Source organism: Melanotaenia boesemani, chromosome 10 (genome assembly GCF_017639745.1).
Source record: "Melanotaenia boesemani isolate fMelBoe1 chromosome 10, fMelBoe1.pri, whole genome shotgun sequence".
Taxonomy (NCBI): Eukaryota; Metazoa; Chordata; class Actinopteri; order Atheriniformes; family Melanotaeniidae; genus Melanotaenia; species Melanotaenia boesemani.
In genome coordinates, this window is record NC_055691.1 from 23,105,933 (window position 1) to 23,123,078 (window position 17,146).

Here is a 17,146-nt window from a genome sequence, read left to right on the forward strand (position 1 = left end):
TGCTAAATAAAAAAAAAAATTTCTTTTTAAAAAGCTAGCGAGTTTCCATTTATATCATCACTTGGGGCCAGAGACATCCATATCTGAGGTAGGCTGTTGTTTTTATGAGATTTCATTGTGTTTTCAGGAAAAAAACTTCAGAATGAAACATTTCAGTCCCACTAGATTTGTGCACAAGCCAGTGTTGTTGTGACAGAGACTTACTGGCTGTAAAATGTTTGTGAATGTCTTATGAAAGATTAATGACTGTCCTCAGTCATTTATTAATCACTGAAATCTGTTTAAGTTACTGCAAAAGCATAAAAGGTTAATGAAGGCAGAACTGGTTTCTTTGTAGAGACAGATGAGATGGGAGACAAACCCATTGCAGGGCATCCAAAAACAACATTGGCATACAGGCATATATCTGAACTGTGAAGGGCTGTAGTATAAAGGCATGAAAGTTACAGAGGCAAAGTGACACACACAAAGCCAGAGAACTTGTGTCTCCCTTCCTGAGAGGTATGACAGGGAGCCGATAGGGACTAACATGAGAAAGTTACAGAGATTTAGTCTGTGGAGAGTGAGGGTGAAGGCTTTTTTGAGCGCAAACATCCTGACTACTCTTTTATTCTCACTCATGCAGAGTTTGAAAAAATAGTATTTCAACCATTCACACAGGTAAACACTGAAATAGAGCTCAAGGTTTACATTTTTATTCACTGTTTCCTGAATATTTTTAGCAAACATGCGATGTGTTGTGCCCTTGAAAGAGGAGCAATTCAAATATCATCAAGATGACAGCAAAGAGGAAGTATTGAGCCTCAAATATGCCTAGATTTGACACTATACCTCCCTCAAACACATACCATGATGGAATTCCAGTCTTGTAAAATCATAACTCTTCCTCAGGTGAGGTTTCATAACCTTCATAAATAACAAGGAGGATTAATGACCTATTTTATTGTATGCAGGCCAAGATGAAGAAAAGCAAGGCCCCGTCTTCCAGGAGAGCTGAAGTCCTCCATCTATACCAGAGCTATGCTGCAGGTCTCCCTACTTTGCCTGCCTGTGCCTTCCTCAAGTTCCTCCACAGGGAGCAGATGGAGCTCACAGCAAATAAAGAGACGGCAGAGAGTCTGATTGACAGATATGAGATTGAAGAGACGGGTGAGTGAAGGGAGAGCTGTGTGTGCTGCCAGACTACATGCTGCAAATCACTGGGGCTAAAAAAAAAAAAAAAAAAAAAAAAAGAAAAATCCTGTTTTATAAGGACTGAGGTGTGGTCACCAAATCATAATAATTTAATTTTAACAGGAAAAAAAGGCCAGAACTCCTCTGGTGTGTGGGTCAAGATAACGCTGTAAGCCCAAAAGCTGGAGCTTGAAATGACAAAATTAGAAAATGGCCCACTGGATAAGTAGACCAGATGCTGCCTAAGGCTCAGTGCTCTGTGGATTTATTTTCACCATCACAAAAGTGCAAAATAGACCAAAAAAGAAAAAACTTTATAATCTCAAAATTTCAAATGAGTGGAAAGAAAGTTCATCTTTGTTTATCAGTCCATTGAATAAAACGTGCTATATAAATAAAATCTGATTGAATGATCATTTCCACTTATAAGGTTTGTTAGATAATTTATTTTTAACATGTAATAAGCAACAAATAATCATACATTAATTAAATAATTAATCAGACATAAATAATAATAATAAAATAGATCAAATAAAAAAGCAGACATAACTGAAACTACATATTCTATTTACATATCTGAAAAGGAATGGAAAGTATAAACTTATATTATACCACCCCATTTTTAATATATCAATAATATTAATTATGAGATTATGATATAATGAAATCTGGTTGGTAAAATCAGATAAATTCAAATGAATAACACTACATTACATATCATACTATGTTATGATTTAAACTCATAAACCAGCTTATCAGGACAACAGTTTCATTCCAACTGTCAAGCAAAGTGTTAAAGAGGTGATAATTTAAGTTTGCCTGCTTTATTTTTTATGCAGCCACAGTACCTGCAATGACTGAGTCAGATTTTAACTTTTATACACACACACACACACACACACACACACACACACACACACATATATATACATATATATATGCATGTATATATATATATATATATATAAATAAGAATTTTTTTCAGGTGTAAAAATGCTGGTATGCTGTGTAACCACAGAATGCAATTAAAGTAGTACACTTAAAAAAATATATAGATATGAAATGTTGTAAAGAGAAATATTTATTGCTTTTAAAATGACTGACTTTGACTTTTATGTCAGAGACACATTCATGCAGTTGGAACGGAGTCATGTTTACCACCATGTTACGTCACCTCTGTTAAAAACAGAGTGTTTGGGAACTAAATAAAGCAGTTGTTGTACTTTTGAAAGAGAAATATGTTCCCATTTTTGCCATTTATAGAACTTCAGCATAAAGTGGTTTGACGCTGTCTTGCTGAAATAAGCAAAACCGTTCCTGAGAGTCTGACTGACAAAAATCCTTCCAAAACCTGCATATTGTTCAAGATTAATGAAACCTCTACGGACATTCAAGATGCTAATACTTCATGTAATGAAACCATTACCAATACCAAGTTTTCCAACTCACCTCAGATCATCTAAAAAACAGAAAAGAAGGTTTCTTTTTTATTTTTTCTTTGATAGGAGTAAAATGAGAAGTGTTCCTCAGTCCTTTAGGTAATTTTACTACAGGTTCATGTCTGATTTTAGGCGGCACTTCCTGATCTAAGTGCTGATTCTCAGTGTTATCCACTGTGGGTGTTCATTGATGTTCATTTTATGTTGAGAGAATGGCTTATTTTACTATTGAACTGTTTATTTCCCACAGAGAGGTGAACACCCCCTCATTTGTTTCTCTGAATGACTAAGCTTTATTAAAAAGATTGCCTCATCCCAGCTTTTTTTCTTTTAGACAAACTGCTAGCATAAACTCATGATGAGCTGATGCTTTTTTTTTTCACAAAACAATGAAATGTCTCAATTTCAACATCAGTGTTTCACTAATTGATATTATACGTCTTTGCAGTATTTTGTATTTCATGCAGAGTTTAAAACATTTTAACTTTACTTGTCTTTTTCACGGAGTCTTTTTTGAGAAGTGGGCTTGCACGCAGAGAAGATGATGAATTAAACAACACAGTAGCAGCTAAATTTAAATCAGAGGTAGAATTGATGTAAACTTCTGATTATTAAAGCAAGTTCAAAAGGTATGAACCATTAGCAACGTGGCCATTGAAATTAAACCTTTTTTTTTTTTTTTTTTACGGAAAATGTCTGATTAGTGATGGCATGGAAGTCACTGGTCAGAATTGTTTTTATTCAACTGATGATCCAGGTCCAACATTCCTGTTTTAGACATGACAATGAGCTAGAGAGCATACTACCAATACCTTTGTATCTAGTTTTAAAGCAGTTCTACAGACTAGTAGGAGATAACATTGAATGTTTGGCCCAAACATAGCTAACATCTGTTGTCTGCTCAGGCTACCATTAGACCTTGACTGATGGCACTGATTCAGGGTGCATGCTGGATGCTTCAACTCAGCTGCATATCTGCAAAACACAGCCTACATTTGCAGTTTCTTTGAACCTTTGGGCCAAGCCTGGTCTTAACAGAACTTACTGTTGACTATGTCAAAGCTGGTTCACATGAGCCAGTCAGGTTATGACCCTTGCAAATGACTCTACCGTAAGTGTCAAGATGTTGCCTAAGTGGTTTTGCTATTTGTATTCATGGTTAAATTTCACAGCACTAATGGGATGCATATGAAATTTAAAAATTTCAATCAGGTGTTTATGGTTAAGAGGATGAAATTTAAACATTACACATTGCTACAATAGGAGCAGTATTTCTACTTGAAGTGGCTCAGCTTTCTTGTCTCTCTTTGACAGTTTTCTGTCTGCTGCTTTCTTCTCTTCCAGCTATACAGAGCAGGTCTATGACGTTTGAAGGCTTCCTCAGATACATGGAGTCCAAAGACTGCTGTGTGTTCAACCAGGCTCACACATCAGTATACCAAGACATGGACAAGCCTCTCTCTAGTTACTTAATTTCTTCATCACACAACACCTACCTGACCGGAGATCAATTTGTAGGAAAGAGCAACCTGGATGCCTATGTTAGGTAGGCAGTACATACTGTGCAGCTTGTGTTTTCTCACATTCTTTTTTTTTCAACCAATTTGCTGTGGAGAGGTTGTGAGGCCCTAATGGTAAAGTGAGATGTTTAGTCCTTTCAGACCTGCATGCTTGTTATCTGGATACTGAATGCTCCCCTTCTCATTTCACTGACATGATCATGTGCTGAGGCAGACAGCATATCTGCTGTGGTGCCTTTATGGGACAATGGGAGTGATTATAAAAGAAGCTGATGGCAGCAGAAGTTCAGTATTTATGGCACCAGTGAATGTGCCCTGGTCAGCTGGTAGAGTGTAACCCTCCAACCTAACAGCCTGGAAACTCTGGTTTACTCCATTAATGAAATTGATTTGGAGAAAAAAAAGCAAAACATCAGTGGCTGGTGCATGCACCTTAGAAATTCCAACTCTAACAATAATTTTTTTATATAACTACATCAAACTAATTGTGACACCAAATTGAAAATAACATCATAGGACTTTGAAAAGTTTGGATCAGACTCTTAAACCTTGAACAAATCCTTTACACATTCCTTCAAGGTTTTATTTATTTATTTTTTAAATTGCAAACCTAAATTTTGTGATTTTGATAGCGGATTTCTGATGGGCAAGCTAAGCTAACTGCTACTAGACAGGATGAAAGAGCATTTTTGCCACCTACATCAACTGAAACTTCATGAACTTACATTGGTTCAAGCAAATATAATGCAGAGGGGTAACATGTGCATCACGTTGTTATTTCCTCTGCCACAATATTTTCTCAAAAGTAGAGTTGGTTGTGCACAGACACTGTAAAAGCCATCATTTGGCTCATGTCTTCACCAAAAAAAAAGTAAGGATATGATTACTATTGAGCCTGGGAGTTGCCAGCGATGGAAAATAATTATAAAGAAGCCACATTATACCATAATAAGCACACAGTTTGTTTGGAGAACAGCTCTTCATCTCAATGCCACAGTGGGGCGCTCAAAGAGGCTTCACTTTTCTCTAACATGAGCTTGAGAGAGACAGTTCTGTAGATCATGGACCTATATTCTTATCCTGTTGGCACAAATCAACAAAATAAAATAAATAATTGTGCTTACTGTCATGTGCTAAATTAAATAAATCAGGCCGTCTAAATCAGCATGTGTCAACCTTTTTGAGTAACAACCCCCCTCCTGAATAATCAGGCTGCTGCCCCTCACCTTGACCCCCAAGTTAGGAATGAATGTTTTTTTTTTTAAATATCTGGGCATTTTGAGTCTCTGGGTAGTTTAACCCACTCACTAAACCATCAAAGCATTGAAACATTTTCAAATGTGTGAATCATGTGTGGTCGTCTTTCCTGAAGCATCTTCAGCTTTCACGCTCTTTGATTTCCATGAACTACATATAGCTGCTCATCCAGGGCAGCTGTATTTCCTTAAGTACAGTTTATATGTTACTATTTAATGTCCCACCATGTAGCATTAATGTAAATTCCAGTCTCCGTCTCCTCTAACTCTATCAAAAGAAAGCAAAAGCTGGGATTTTTTTAAAAGTGTTTTCATAACAGATGATACTAACACAACTAACAGAGGACTCATGCAGCAGTTATAAAGCTTGATGTAGAATAAAACAATTATAGTGACATTTTGTGAAAAAGGGAAGAACCAAACTGAGCATCAGAATGCAAAACTATGTGCAAACACACTTGGACTGCAGCTGCCTCACAAACACACAGATGTGTCATTGCTGCTGCTGCAATTTACATATAAAACAGCAAGAAACTGGCAGAGAAGCAGAACCATTCCCTGTGGAGAATCTCTGGAGAAAAAAAAATAACTTTGCATCAGGGTTGCTTGAAAATGCATCACTTACTACTGTATATTCTTTATGCTGCTTAATATGTGTATAACTTTTATGGTGCAGTATAATGTGTGCATGGTAAAAAAATATCTTAGTCTTTGTTTTAACTTTTTCTTTATAATTTATAACAGCATGCTGTGTTTGTCAGAGCCTTTCCATAGTTCAGTGGGTGTGTGTGTGTGTGTTTGCTGCACAGTGCTCTGAGGAAAGGCTGCCGCTGTCTAGAGATCGACTGTTGGGATGGTTCAGATATGGAGCCTGTAGTCTGCCATGGCTACACCTTCACCACCAAGATACGTTTTAAGGACGTCATCTCCACTGTGGCACAACATGCCTTTGAGGTAACAGCTTACAGTTTATAACATGTTCCATGTGATGCATTTCCTCTTGAAGAGTGGCACCCAAAGCATTTAACTCGCTCAAACCTTTGTAGCTGCCAGGAGTCCCCACTGAGATACATTTGAAAACGGTCTTTGATGTAACACTTCTGGTTATTCTCTCAGATGAGCCTGAATTCTTTAGACCCCACAGGGAGAGCAGTCAGGTGCATCCAGGTTAATGTTAATTACTGAAAATGGAGAGTAAATAGTTTGTCTTGTCTTGCTCTTTTTCTGGCGGGATTATTTCCTGACAGGTGTCTGCTTACCCAGTGATCTTGTCTTTGGAAAACCACTGTTGCCAGGAGCAGCAGGAGGTCATGGCCCAGTACCTCATCTCCATCCTGGGGGATATGCTGCTGACAGCACCCTTGCATCATCTAACTGGAGACCTCCCCAGCCCAAATGTAAGACTATAAAACTGTGAGAGTTGTGCGACATATGTAGTAAACAAAGAAAAAAATCTGACTGTGATGCAGAAAAACATAAATATGGGCTGTCATAGCAAAGCACAACAAGGAGAAAATGAGACCTTGTCGTCATGGATGGTCTCATTAGTCTCTGTCGAAGGCTCCCTGTGCTTTTTGCCTTTTCTATCTCACAACTGTTAATGGAGGTCTACATTTGAAGCTTCTTTCAGAAAGTTACAACATCTGATGTGATGTAGCTGTTTGTGAGACATGTGTATCACTTTGAGCATGTTGAGGCGCTAAAGCCAATCACTTAGATACCCTGTTGGGGTTCTGATGTCTCCTCTAGAGGGTTCTGTCTCAACTCATTACGAAGACACAAAAATGTAAGACACTGACAGAGACAATTCAGCTTCTTGAATATGATGAGGAAGATGAAGGTTTTTTTCTATGAGCGTGTACTGTCTGAGCAGAGGCTTTTTGCTGCCTCTGAATTCTGCTGCTATAGAATTTCCTGAAGATAAAATAAGAAGAGTTATGATTTCTCCTCACAGTGCATGTTCCCCTTGTCATTTTTTTATCTTTATGACTTGGGAAATGGGGACTTCCACTGGAGCTTCAGCTTCATTGTTGCAGTGTGACTATTAACCCTTGGAATATGAATCACTGAATCTGTTTCCATATTTTAAAATGATACAGTTTAAAACTGTACTTTCTATAATACAGTGCATATTTTCCATATATATTCTCTTTTACAGTAATTAAAACAGTTAATTATGTGTACATGTTTTAAAATTGCTTACCAAGTTGTCAAAGCTATGGGAAATATTAAAAATCCTGTTGTCTCTTGACTCTATTTTTCAGTTATCTAGCGTCACTGCAGGATTAGAAATGATAAATGTTTCATAATTAGCATGCTTTTACACCACTTTAGTCTAATTTTACTGCCAAAATGAGGCAAAACTTCCCTTTAAGAACCACATGCGATATCCTAAATTGGATAACTATAAGCAAAGCCTCTATTTTAGTGCTGCAGGCTGTATAATTTTGTGTAAGAGAGATAAAATTTGAAAAAGTACAGTGAACCCATGCCAAGTGAAGCTAGGAGGCTTGTAATTGTTATAATATGTGGTGTCTTACATGTTGTTTATGTTGGCATATCTATAATTATTATGCATATTTTGTTTGTGCATGTGGTACACAACACAGGCTTCCTGTTGCATGGTCAGAGCTGCCTCCAGCCCTCAAGGTTTTTCTTTTCCCTTTTTTAAAAACATATATAATGACAAAGAAAGCCTTATAAAAGCACTGACAGCTTTGGACAGATACAGCTGCTTCTTCTTCTCTCTCCTTTTTTCCTTCTTATCGCTCCAAACTGTGTGCACTAATGTTGATGCAACACTTTGAAGAAAAGCATCTTTGTGACTAATCATAGCTGGGATGGTTTGTCCAAGAGGAGTGTTTGTCTTGGGAATTTCTGTGATCCAAATGTGCGATTGTTTTTCAAAGAGTAGCATACAGCAATTAGGGTATGTGTGCATGCTTTCACATGTGACTTCATACTTTGTGTGGGAATGTCAGGACCTGAAGTATAAGATCCTCATCAAGAATAAAACGCTAGCGCCTCAGATTAAGAAGGATGACACAGCAGGTGCAGAAGAGAGTGCAAGTGAGGGCGAGTATGATGATGATGAAAAGGAGGAGAATAAGGAAGATGAGAATCGTCAAACCAAAGGAATGTTCTGGTGTACCAGAAAGGCAGGGACAAAAAAGAAAGTAAGTCAGATAGATTTTTTTTTTTCAGAAGCAGGTTATGTCAAAATAATTGTGAGTGAGGACAAAAGAGTAGAATTTTCAGCCTGGTGTTCTTTGAATTTTGTTTCTTGTTCTTTGACATAAAATATATTGAGCAGAAGAAGGAGAAGGTGGTAGTAGCTAAGACTTTATCTGACCTGGTCATATACACGAGGTCTGTCAAGTTCATCAGCTTCAGTCACTCAAAGGACAATCAGCACTGCTATGAGAACACATCCATTGAAGAGAATAAGGCTCGCAAGCTGGTCAAAAACTCAGGTAAAAAGTTATTTATTGATCTGAATTCATGCACATTTCCCTTGATTCATCCGAATGCATCCTCTTTGCTCTTTGGATGTTGTTACACATTTAATGTTCAGTATGTTCAACGTAACATTTGGAGCACGAGAGAAGTATTTTTTAGGGGCACAAGAGCACAAGGTGAGAAATGTGCCCTGCACTCATACTAACGACAACCCACAGGTTTAAATTAATAAATTATTATTTAACCTGAAAACAGCAGTATACACAACCTGAAGCTTTGCGCCAATGTTTTTGTCCTCAATGCAAGAATAAGTATGCATGCATCGAAAGCTAATCTGGAAAATATTTTCTCTCTTTTTTATGTTAAACTAAAATCACTATTAACAAAAAGTAAAATTTGTAATGCCAAGAACTTTGATCTGTCTGGTATCAAAATGAAAAATCCATTTTTAATTGATTAAGAAGTAAGCATGTCAGTGCAGATAATCCTCAGTGCTTTCACCAGATCGCTGCATCTTATACCCAGCATGACTCAGTCAGACAGATTAAAATGTGCACAGAAATGACATCTGTGAAGTTAACACTGATAAATTAATGTGCATCAGAGGAAAGATTTGGCCTTCACTGCATGGCTTGTCTTGTCTTTCAGGGTCAGATTTTGTTCAGCACAACCAGAGGTTCCTTAGCAGGATTTACCCAGCAGGCACCAGGCCGTTTTCCTCCAACTACAACCCTCAGGAGTTTTGGAACGTTGGCTCGCAGCTTGGTGAGAAGGAAGAGCAGAATCCAATACCTGTCCAGCAGAAAAAAAGACCTCATGATTACACACATGCATACATCTAATACACATACAAAAAAAAAAAAAACATCAAAGTTTAATTAACAATTTAAATAGTTGATCAAATTTCTAATTGGTTGTTATTTCAATAAGGAATAAAATTAATAAGTAAAACATGCTTGTGCTTGAAAAAAGCATTTTTGTTCTTATGTCAGTATTTTCAGTAGAACTCTAAATAACCAATGGAATCCATTTCAAGCTAATAAGGAGAGAAGTGCAATCTGAAACTCAAGTTGTCAAACTTCACAGGGAACAACCTAAAATTATTTCACTTCTGGACACACCCTGAACTCATCATCAGTGTTTTTCCTGGAGCAAATCATACCCTGTCCCCTCTGTTTGATTTGCACTCGCAGGAATATTTATTTATCAACTGTATCATGGTCAGAACAACCATTCAGAATGAATGATTAACCCATGATTTATTCTGTCTCGGCCCACTCACCTGTCACTCTGTCTGTCTTTACACATACTCTTCCTCCATCTTCATCACTCACTCAGTCAGTGTGTGTGAGGAGGCACTGCAGAGCACACGGTGTGCATGCATTTGGGGCAGCTATGCAGCTGGTGATTTGTATTTTTCACAGTTGCAGGACACTGCAGAACAAAGCAGTAGCCTAGATGGATCAATAACAGTTAGATGAGCAGAACATTTTTTGGGAGCTTTTGTGACACACACAACAAAAGATGAGGCATTTTTTTTTTGCAATTTTCATCTGCATAATCCTCTTCTAGGCTCAGTATTGATTTCTGTCCTAACAAACAGATGTGTGGTTTAAATCTGCTGTTAGAAATACATTTGCTTGCCTGTTTTTCCAGCACTCTATTCACAAATATGTAGTCAGAGATGACACTTAGAACATGGTGTATGCAGTGGATATGCTAAAAGAGAGATTTGCAGCACAGAAAACTCCACTATACAGTCACCGCACACCTCACTGATGTATCTCTCTTTCTCTTCTACTCTTTTTAATGTGCTGCTGCTTTGCGGCTCCTCATTTGTTCAAACATTGTCCCATGGTGTTTTTGCAGTGGCTCTCAATTTTCAATCACCGGGCTTGCCAATGGACCTTTATGATGGCCGTTTCCAAGACAACGGGGGTTGTGGATACGTCCTGAAGCCTGCAGTGTTCATGTCCAGGGAGAAGAGCTTTGATCCCAGCTGCAGCCAGCAATGTCTCACACCCACACACCTGCTGCTCAAGGTACAGCTACGGAGCTCTGCACGCTGAATAAGCCCCCCATGGTGGATTTATGGATTAAGGTGTAATGTTGCAGGACTGTCTGCAGCTGTCTGTTCTTACTGTGCATGTATTCATAAGTCTGCGCCTTAGAATCTAGAGCATTGTGTAGCAGAGATCATCCCACTCTTAGCCTCAAGATAAATGCTCTCCTGCCGGATGCAGTGAACTAACAATGATGTAAAACTCCCAGAGTGTCTGCTTAATTAGATTATCTCTCTCTAAAATTCAAAGGAAAAGAAAGAAACTGGTTATCTAATGTAATTAGACCCATAGCCCAATTAATAGATTATCTTATTTTATTATTTCAAGCATCTTGGTGGATGAGAATAGCATCAATTACAATATATAATATCTAACAACTTTGCAGCATTGAATGAAAGAAGCTGAGGAGCTGCTGAAAACAAGGGCATGATTTTGCTGATCCCATAAGGACAACAATCACACAGTAACTCCTCAATGTCAATTTACAGAGACGTGCTTATGTGTAGGTGAAGCTTTGCACTGTTCAGTGTCTGAAGGTTTACATGCATGTATGTGTCAGACACTGAAAACTATTTTGTGTGAAAGCTGCGTACAGGTGGTTGGTCATTATATCCTGCTACTTAGCACTGCTACTCTCCCTTTTTCCATTGTCCATCATTCAGTGTTCTCAACTACTAATTTCTTCTCAGGAATGTCGTCTGGTACTGCCCACACAGCAGTTTTAGTCAAGACTGTTCTCATTCGTGGGTTCCACAATGTTGGAACAAGTTACCAAACATTATTAGAGCAAGGGTGTCCTTCTCTGCCTCTAAGAGTCTCTGAATATTCAGAGACCATCAAACACCCTAAGGCACCTAACTGCACTTATTTATCCAAATTTAGCTGTTTTAGCTGTACTGTTTTCACTGCAAGTCACTTTGGATAAAAGCATCAACGAAATTAGGGAATGTAAATAGGACGTAACTCTGGTTCTCCAGGGAACACCAACACACCTCATTTAAATGATTAACAACAAACTAAATGCAATCCAATGAAATCGCCATCAGTTTCTGCTTTACAGCAGCATCTAAGTGTTAGCATTGTGAGCATGTTAGCATGCTAACTGTAGCATTAAGTTCAGATGAACAAACTCAGAGGACAGTTAGCTTTATGTTGGTTGGTCAGTCAAGTTTTTCTTTTTTAAAGTTTTGCTTATTCTGATTCTTTTTACATGAAATATGTTGCTTTACATTTTACCATTCAGTATTCAGACACAAAAGGAAGTTTAGATCATGATTAAACAAAAGCGCACACACACAAAAGCACAAATCTCCAGCATAAAATATATATGTGGTGTGCTTGAGGAAGAATCTCTACTTTTATTTATTCCCATCATCACTCTGAATTACTTGATAACTTCAGAGAAAATCTTGCATCTTGACTCAGCTCAACCCACTGAATGAGATTCATGAGCAGCACTGAGGGTTGTAATGCAGGTAAGGTGAGGTTAATCTTTCAACATTAAATTATTCATCTGTTCAGGAAAACAATACTTGTCCTTGAGCTTTCTTGAATACATTTGGAGTTAAGCTGTCAACATGCAGCGGTCTGTTTCTCTGTAACAAAGCTTTGTCACAAGTGTGAACCATTGTGGCTGTGAATGAGCAAAATGCGGAGTGTTTTTCAGCCTGACTTTAGAAGAAGAAAAAGGACAATTATTTTAGGTCAGACACCGTAAAGCTCCATCAATACTAAGCGGGACATGTCATGGTAAGTGCATGCAGGTTTGTCTTCATTCAGGGCCAAAAAAGACAGGGGGCTCAGTGTGAGAGGACGGCAGACAAGCCTTATTTTCTCCAGACTAGTGTAATTACAGTCCTTTCTGTTTCTAGATAGCTATTGATTTCTATTCTCACTATTATTTACTGTTTATCCATGGTTTAAACTACTCCTGCTTCTCTGTCAACAGGTGATTAGTGGATCCAACCTACCTAACTCCAGGACTGGTAAAGCTCTGGACCCCTTCGTCAGAGTGGAGATCCATGGGATTCCATCAGATTACTGTCAAAAATACACTCATACTGTCAAAAGCAATTGTAAGTATGTCAAAGCAAACTATACAAAGACTTCCTTGGGACATCTTAGGTCACAAAATAGCTGGTTCAGCTCCACTTTATTTAGTCAGAATTCATTTGCAGCAGTTGCTACTTGGCTGCAACAATTTCTTTAAAGTAAGAATGACAGATTTCTTTCAAATCTGGCTTCTGTGATAGGTTTTTAAATGAAATCCAAGTTCGGGAGTGCAACATCATATTTAAAAATGCTGAAATAGGACAGGAGGAAAAAGCAGCCTAAGAGCCAGTGCTTGGAGCTCTAGACTGTGCTTGGACCAAGAAGATTTTTTTTTTTTTCTTTTATATGTTAACATCAACACACTAACATGATGACAGTGATCAGCCTAACTGATATAATCTTTATCATTTTGACACTAGTGCATTATTAGATGGACTGGACGAAACCATCTGTGAATTTTGACTTCATATCAGTGTTGGAGACACATCTGTAACATTTCATATCTGCATCAGACATAGTGATACTATGCTCTTGATAAAGAGAGACAGAGTTGGTAAATTAATGAAAACTAATTATGTTTGTGTAGTTATTTATTTTTCCTTGTAGATGTTTCCAACCCATCTTGTTTGCTGACAAATGAACAAACACAGAATCCTCCTTGCAGTTGCAGCTGGTACTTCTGGTGTCAGCCTATGTTTACTGCTGTGAATTTTGCAATTTTAGATGTAAAACTGTGAAACATTTGTGCGTTGGGGTAACAAATGACAGTAAAAAAAAAAAAAAAGTCAAATACAATCACAGATTACCATTTGGCAACGTTTCCAGATCTCCTGATAAATGTGAATCCTCATTATTATTGGGTGACCGACCTCCAGCCGACCATAAGTCCACTATTTAAATAAAAGTTGTTGTGTTCTTAAATACAAATCAAAGCCACAGAACCCTCCATCAATATTGTATCAGAATCTGTCTCTCAGTTTAAATGTTTTAAAATTGTAACATGTAAATTTTTAGCCTTTGTGAGAATTTTGTGTGCATTTCATGTAACTATCATTTGTTTGTGTGTGTTGTTGTTTGTTCTTTTGCCATTTGTCAGTTATTCTTAAGAGGGATTTTTACACTCAGACTTTAACGGGTTAAACAGAATAATGACTTGTAATGGTGTCTGTCTTGTTATTGCTACAGCTCTGAGTCCTCATTGGGATGCTGACATGAACTTCAGTATCAGTGTCCCTGAGCTCTGCCTCATCCACTTCTGTGTCCGAGATCAGACCAACCTCCTCAAAAGCGAGTTTGTGGGCCAGTACACGCTGCCCTTCACCAGCCTGAAGAAAGGTGAGCCACAAGCCAGAAAGGGTGACATGAGGTGGAAATGAGGCCAGGGGGGAGATAATATCAGATAACAATGTAGACTGCCACTGTATTTCCTCTACTTTCACAGTGTCAGCATTATTGAAGGTTATTCTCTGCTTTGTGAATGTTTACTTTTTCATGGAAATTATGCTCATGCATTTAACAGCTATACATGCAAATATTGATTTTACATCCCTCTTTCTTCTCCACCTCTAGGCTATCGCTGGGTTCCTCTTAGGGGCCGAGACAAATGCAGCCTGGATCCAGCTTCACTGTTTGTCTTTGTCTCGTATTCCTAAAAACAGCTCTCCATATCACACTCCCTCACACACAGACACAAACACCTTGCCAACATTATACAGAAGCATGGCTGATCCAGGAACAACAGTAACAAAAATAAGAATAAATAAGCCATAACAGTCTCTGTCCTCAGATATAAATACCGGTTTATATATATAAATGTTTATATATGTATATATATATATATATATATATTTACATGCCTGCACTGTTGCTAAAGAGGAAAAGATCCAAAGGTTCATGGGGCTGAAAAGACAAACAAATGAGAATTCTGTCTCTCAAGAAATCTTTCAAGAAATTGAAAAATTCCTTGAGTAACATATTACAGGAGGAATAATTGGTGCAATTATTGACACAGTAATTGAGGTGAAGTTGGTTATTCAAATGCTCTTACACAACTTTCAGAACATTTTTTTTAAAAGTAAAATCCAAAATGATAGACTGGGTTCATATATATTGAGTAAAACTAAAACTGGTGACTGACACAGATTTAAATTAATACTCCAGGAGTACAATTATCAAAGAATAGCAACCAGCATTTTTTCTATTTCCTTGAGGGAGACACATCAGGGAATAATATAAATAGCCTCTAAAGAGGTATACATTATTGAGCCAAATCCAGTTCAGGTAAGTCTATTTCTATCCTCGTTCATCACTAAGTCCTTTGAATGAGTAAAAGGAAAGTACGGGTCAGCAGGCCTGTCAGGACGGGGATGGTATTAAGATAACGTGAAGACCTGCTCAGCCTAGGAAGAGTGGACGTGCATGTGTGGAGGTGTGTTGCAGGGGCATTTGTTTGCCCTGTGACTGCCTTTGCATGTTTGTGCATGTATGTGCCTAACTGTGCTTAAATGCCACTGATGGATAAGGCAGCGGATGGAGTGAGGGAGAGAGTGTTAACTCAGCCCTTCAGGCCAGAGAGGCCGACTTGTTATCCTGCTCACATACTCTCCTCACCCACCTCCTCAATTCCACTGGTCAAGGACATCCACTTAACACAGCCTGAAGGGACAAACACACTCAATCTGGGCAGGTAACAAGCATGCAACTCTAAACATCACCTCCTCCTTAATCTGTCACATCAACAGCCTCAGCAAATTAACATGCAATGTTTTGACATAGAGTAAAAAAAAAAACTAAACTAAAAAACAAATTAAAGTGCAAGTATGGTAAGCAGTACACTCTTCCCTTCATCTATCACCATGGGAGCATTCATGTGATTTACATTTAAATAATAAAACAATATTAATCCAAAAATTCTTTACACAGTAAACAGTTGTGCACAGTTCTAAGAATGGTTGCACCACATCCACTTCCAGAGTATGTAACTCTGGAGTTAAGTTACATGTCACAGTAAGCTGTAAATGACACTTTGTTCAGCATACATTACATTGTTCCTTCTAAGGCAAATTCATCTCTCTTTAGAGATTGAAAACAATGAAAAATCTTTGGATAAATTTAATCTCTCTGTGCTGTTGCACCCCCTGCTGGCAGCAGGCCTAGAGCACAGGTCTCACAGTCAGATTACATAGTTACAGAGAGGAAACCACATCTCCTTGTCAAGTAGCTCGTCCTCCAGTTTAATGTTTGTCGCAGCCACGAAAGTCTTCTTACTCTTCTTGCTCTTCACAGTCACTTCCAGCACCATCCCATACAGTAGGGGGACATGATTATACTCCAGCTGTAAAGATGAGGTAGAACATTCAGAAGCCATATCTGCTGAACTGCACATGACATCTATCACATTTATGTCCAAATTCAGGGTTCATCTAAATAAGGAGTCATATATTTCCCAATCTGTAAGTGTCACTGTACTGCACATATGTTGAAAAAGCATTTCTTCACTGACCTAATTCACTTTTAGTTGAATTAAAATTGTACTGCTGTTTCACTTTACAGAACCTTAATTTGTACAGAACCATGTGCAAATGTGTAAATGGGGAATGCCTGAGGCAGGGAGAGCAGTGGAGAGGACCCGAATGCACTAATGATGATGAAACACTTATTTCTGCTCTATTTTTCAGAGCTTGTGTGCTAGTCGACTAGTCTGACCAAAGCAATGCTCTGCTATTTTACTGTAACCCCAAGTTGAGCAGGGTCTATCTGAACAGGCTTTTTTCATTTGCTACATGGTGTGGAAAGGAGCATCAGTGCTGCCATGAGCATAGAAAGACATTTAATTTAACTCTTGCAGCCAACAATGGATCATTTACTGCATTTTGTTCATGGCTGACACATTACAGAGATAGAGCTAGCTTAACGTTCTTTTTTAAACCAGTAAATAGCTAAATAGAGGCAACTGCTTATTCTTCATTTGAGTGTGTGGAAAAAGCAGCTGCTAGGCAGGCATTTTGTAGACGTATGTTGATGTATATAACTAAAGGTCAAATAACCTGGATAATGAGGCGTTACAGACGATTCAGGGGCAATGTTTCCTGAGGGAGAATAAGTACTTTTGGAGTTGTTACATGCACAAGAATGTTCTTTTAGCACGTCAAAGACAGGGGGGAAAAATCCCCACAAACCATATC

The 17,146-nt window shown here is 38.2% G+C and overlaps 2 protein-coding genes across 4 annotated transcripts in view; one reads left to right on the top strand and one right to left on the bottom strand.

The window, feature by feature from the left end:
• Positions 1-14,666, top strand: LOC121647154 (1-phosphatidylinositol 4,5-bisphosphate phosphodiesterase zeta-1-like). Of its 2 annotated transcripts, none has more exons than XM_041996342.1 (12): positions 1-88; positions 954-1,149; positions 3,957-4,158; positions 6,198-6,342; positions 6,636-6,785; positions 8,370-8,564; positions 8,699-8,861; positions 9,496-9,612; positions 10,717-10,889; positions 12,859-12,985; positions 14,148-14,297; positions 14,532-14,666. In XM_041996342.1, exons 2-12 carry the CDS (start codon positions 960-962, stop codon positions 14,612-14,614), a joined length of 1,695 nt encoding a protein of 564 aa, XP_041852276.1. In that variant the 5' UTR covers positions 1-88; positions 954-959; the 3' UTR covers positions 14,615-14,666. The 2 variants fall into 2 exon arrangements, with proteins under 2 accessions (XP_041852276.1, XP_041852277.1); XM_041996343.1 differs by having other exon boundaries at positions 8,702-8,861.
• The window catches only part of pik3c2g (phosphatidylinositol-4-phosphate 3-kinase catalytic subunit type 2 gamma), a 15,018-nt gene continuing 12,014 nt past the window's right edge, over positions 14,143-17,146 (bottom strand). For both annotated transcript variants that reach the window (XM_041996340.1, XM_041996341.1), the window contains one exon: positions 14,143-16,296. In XM_041996340.1, the coding sequence (XP_041852274.1) occupies positions 16,135-16,296 (162 nt within the window). In that variant the 3' untranslated portion in view covers positions 14,143-16,134. The remainder of the gene's footprint in view (positions 16,297-17,146) is intronic.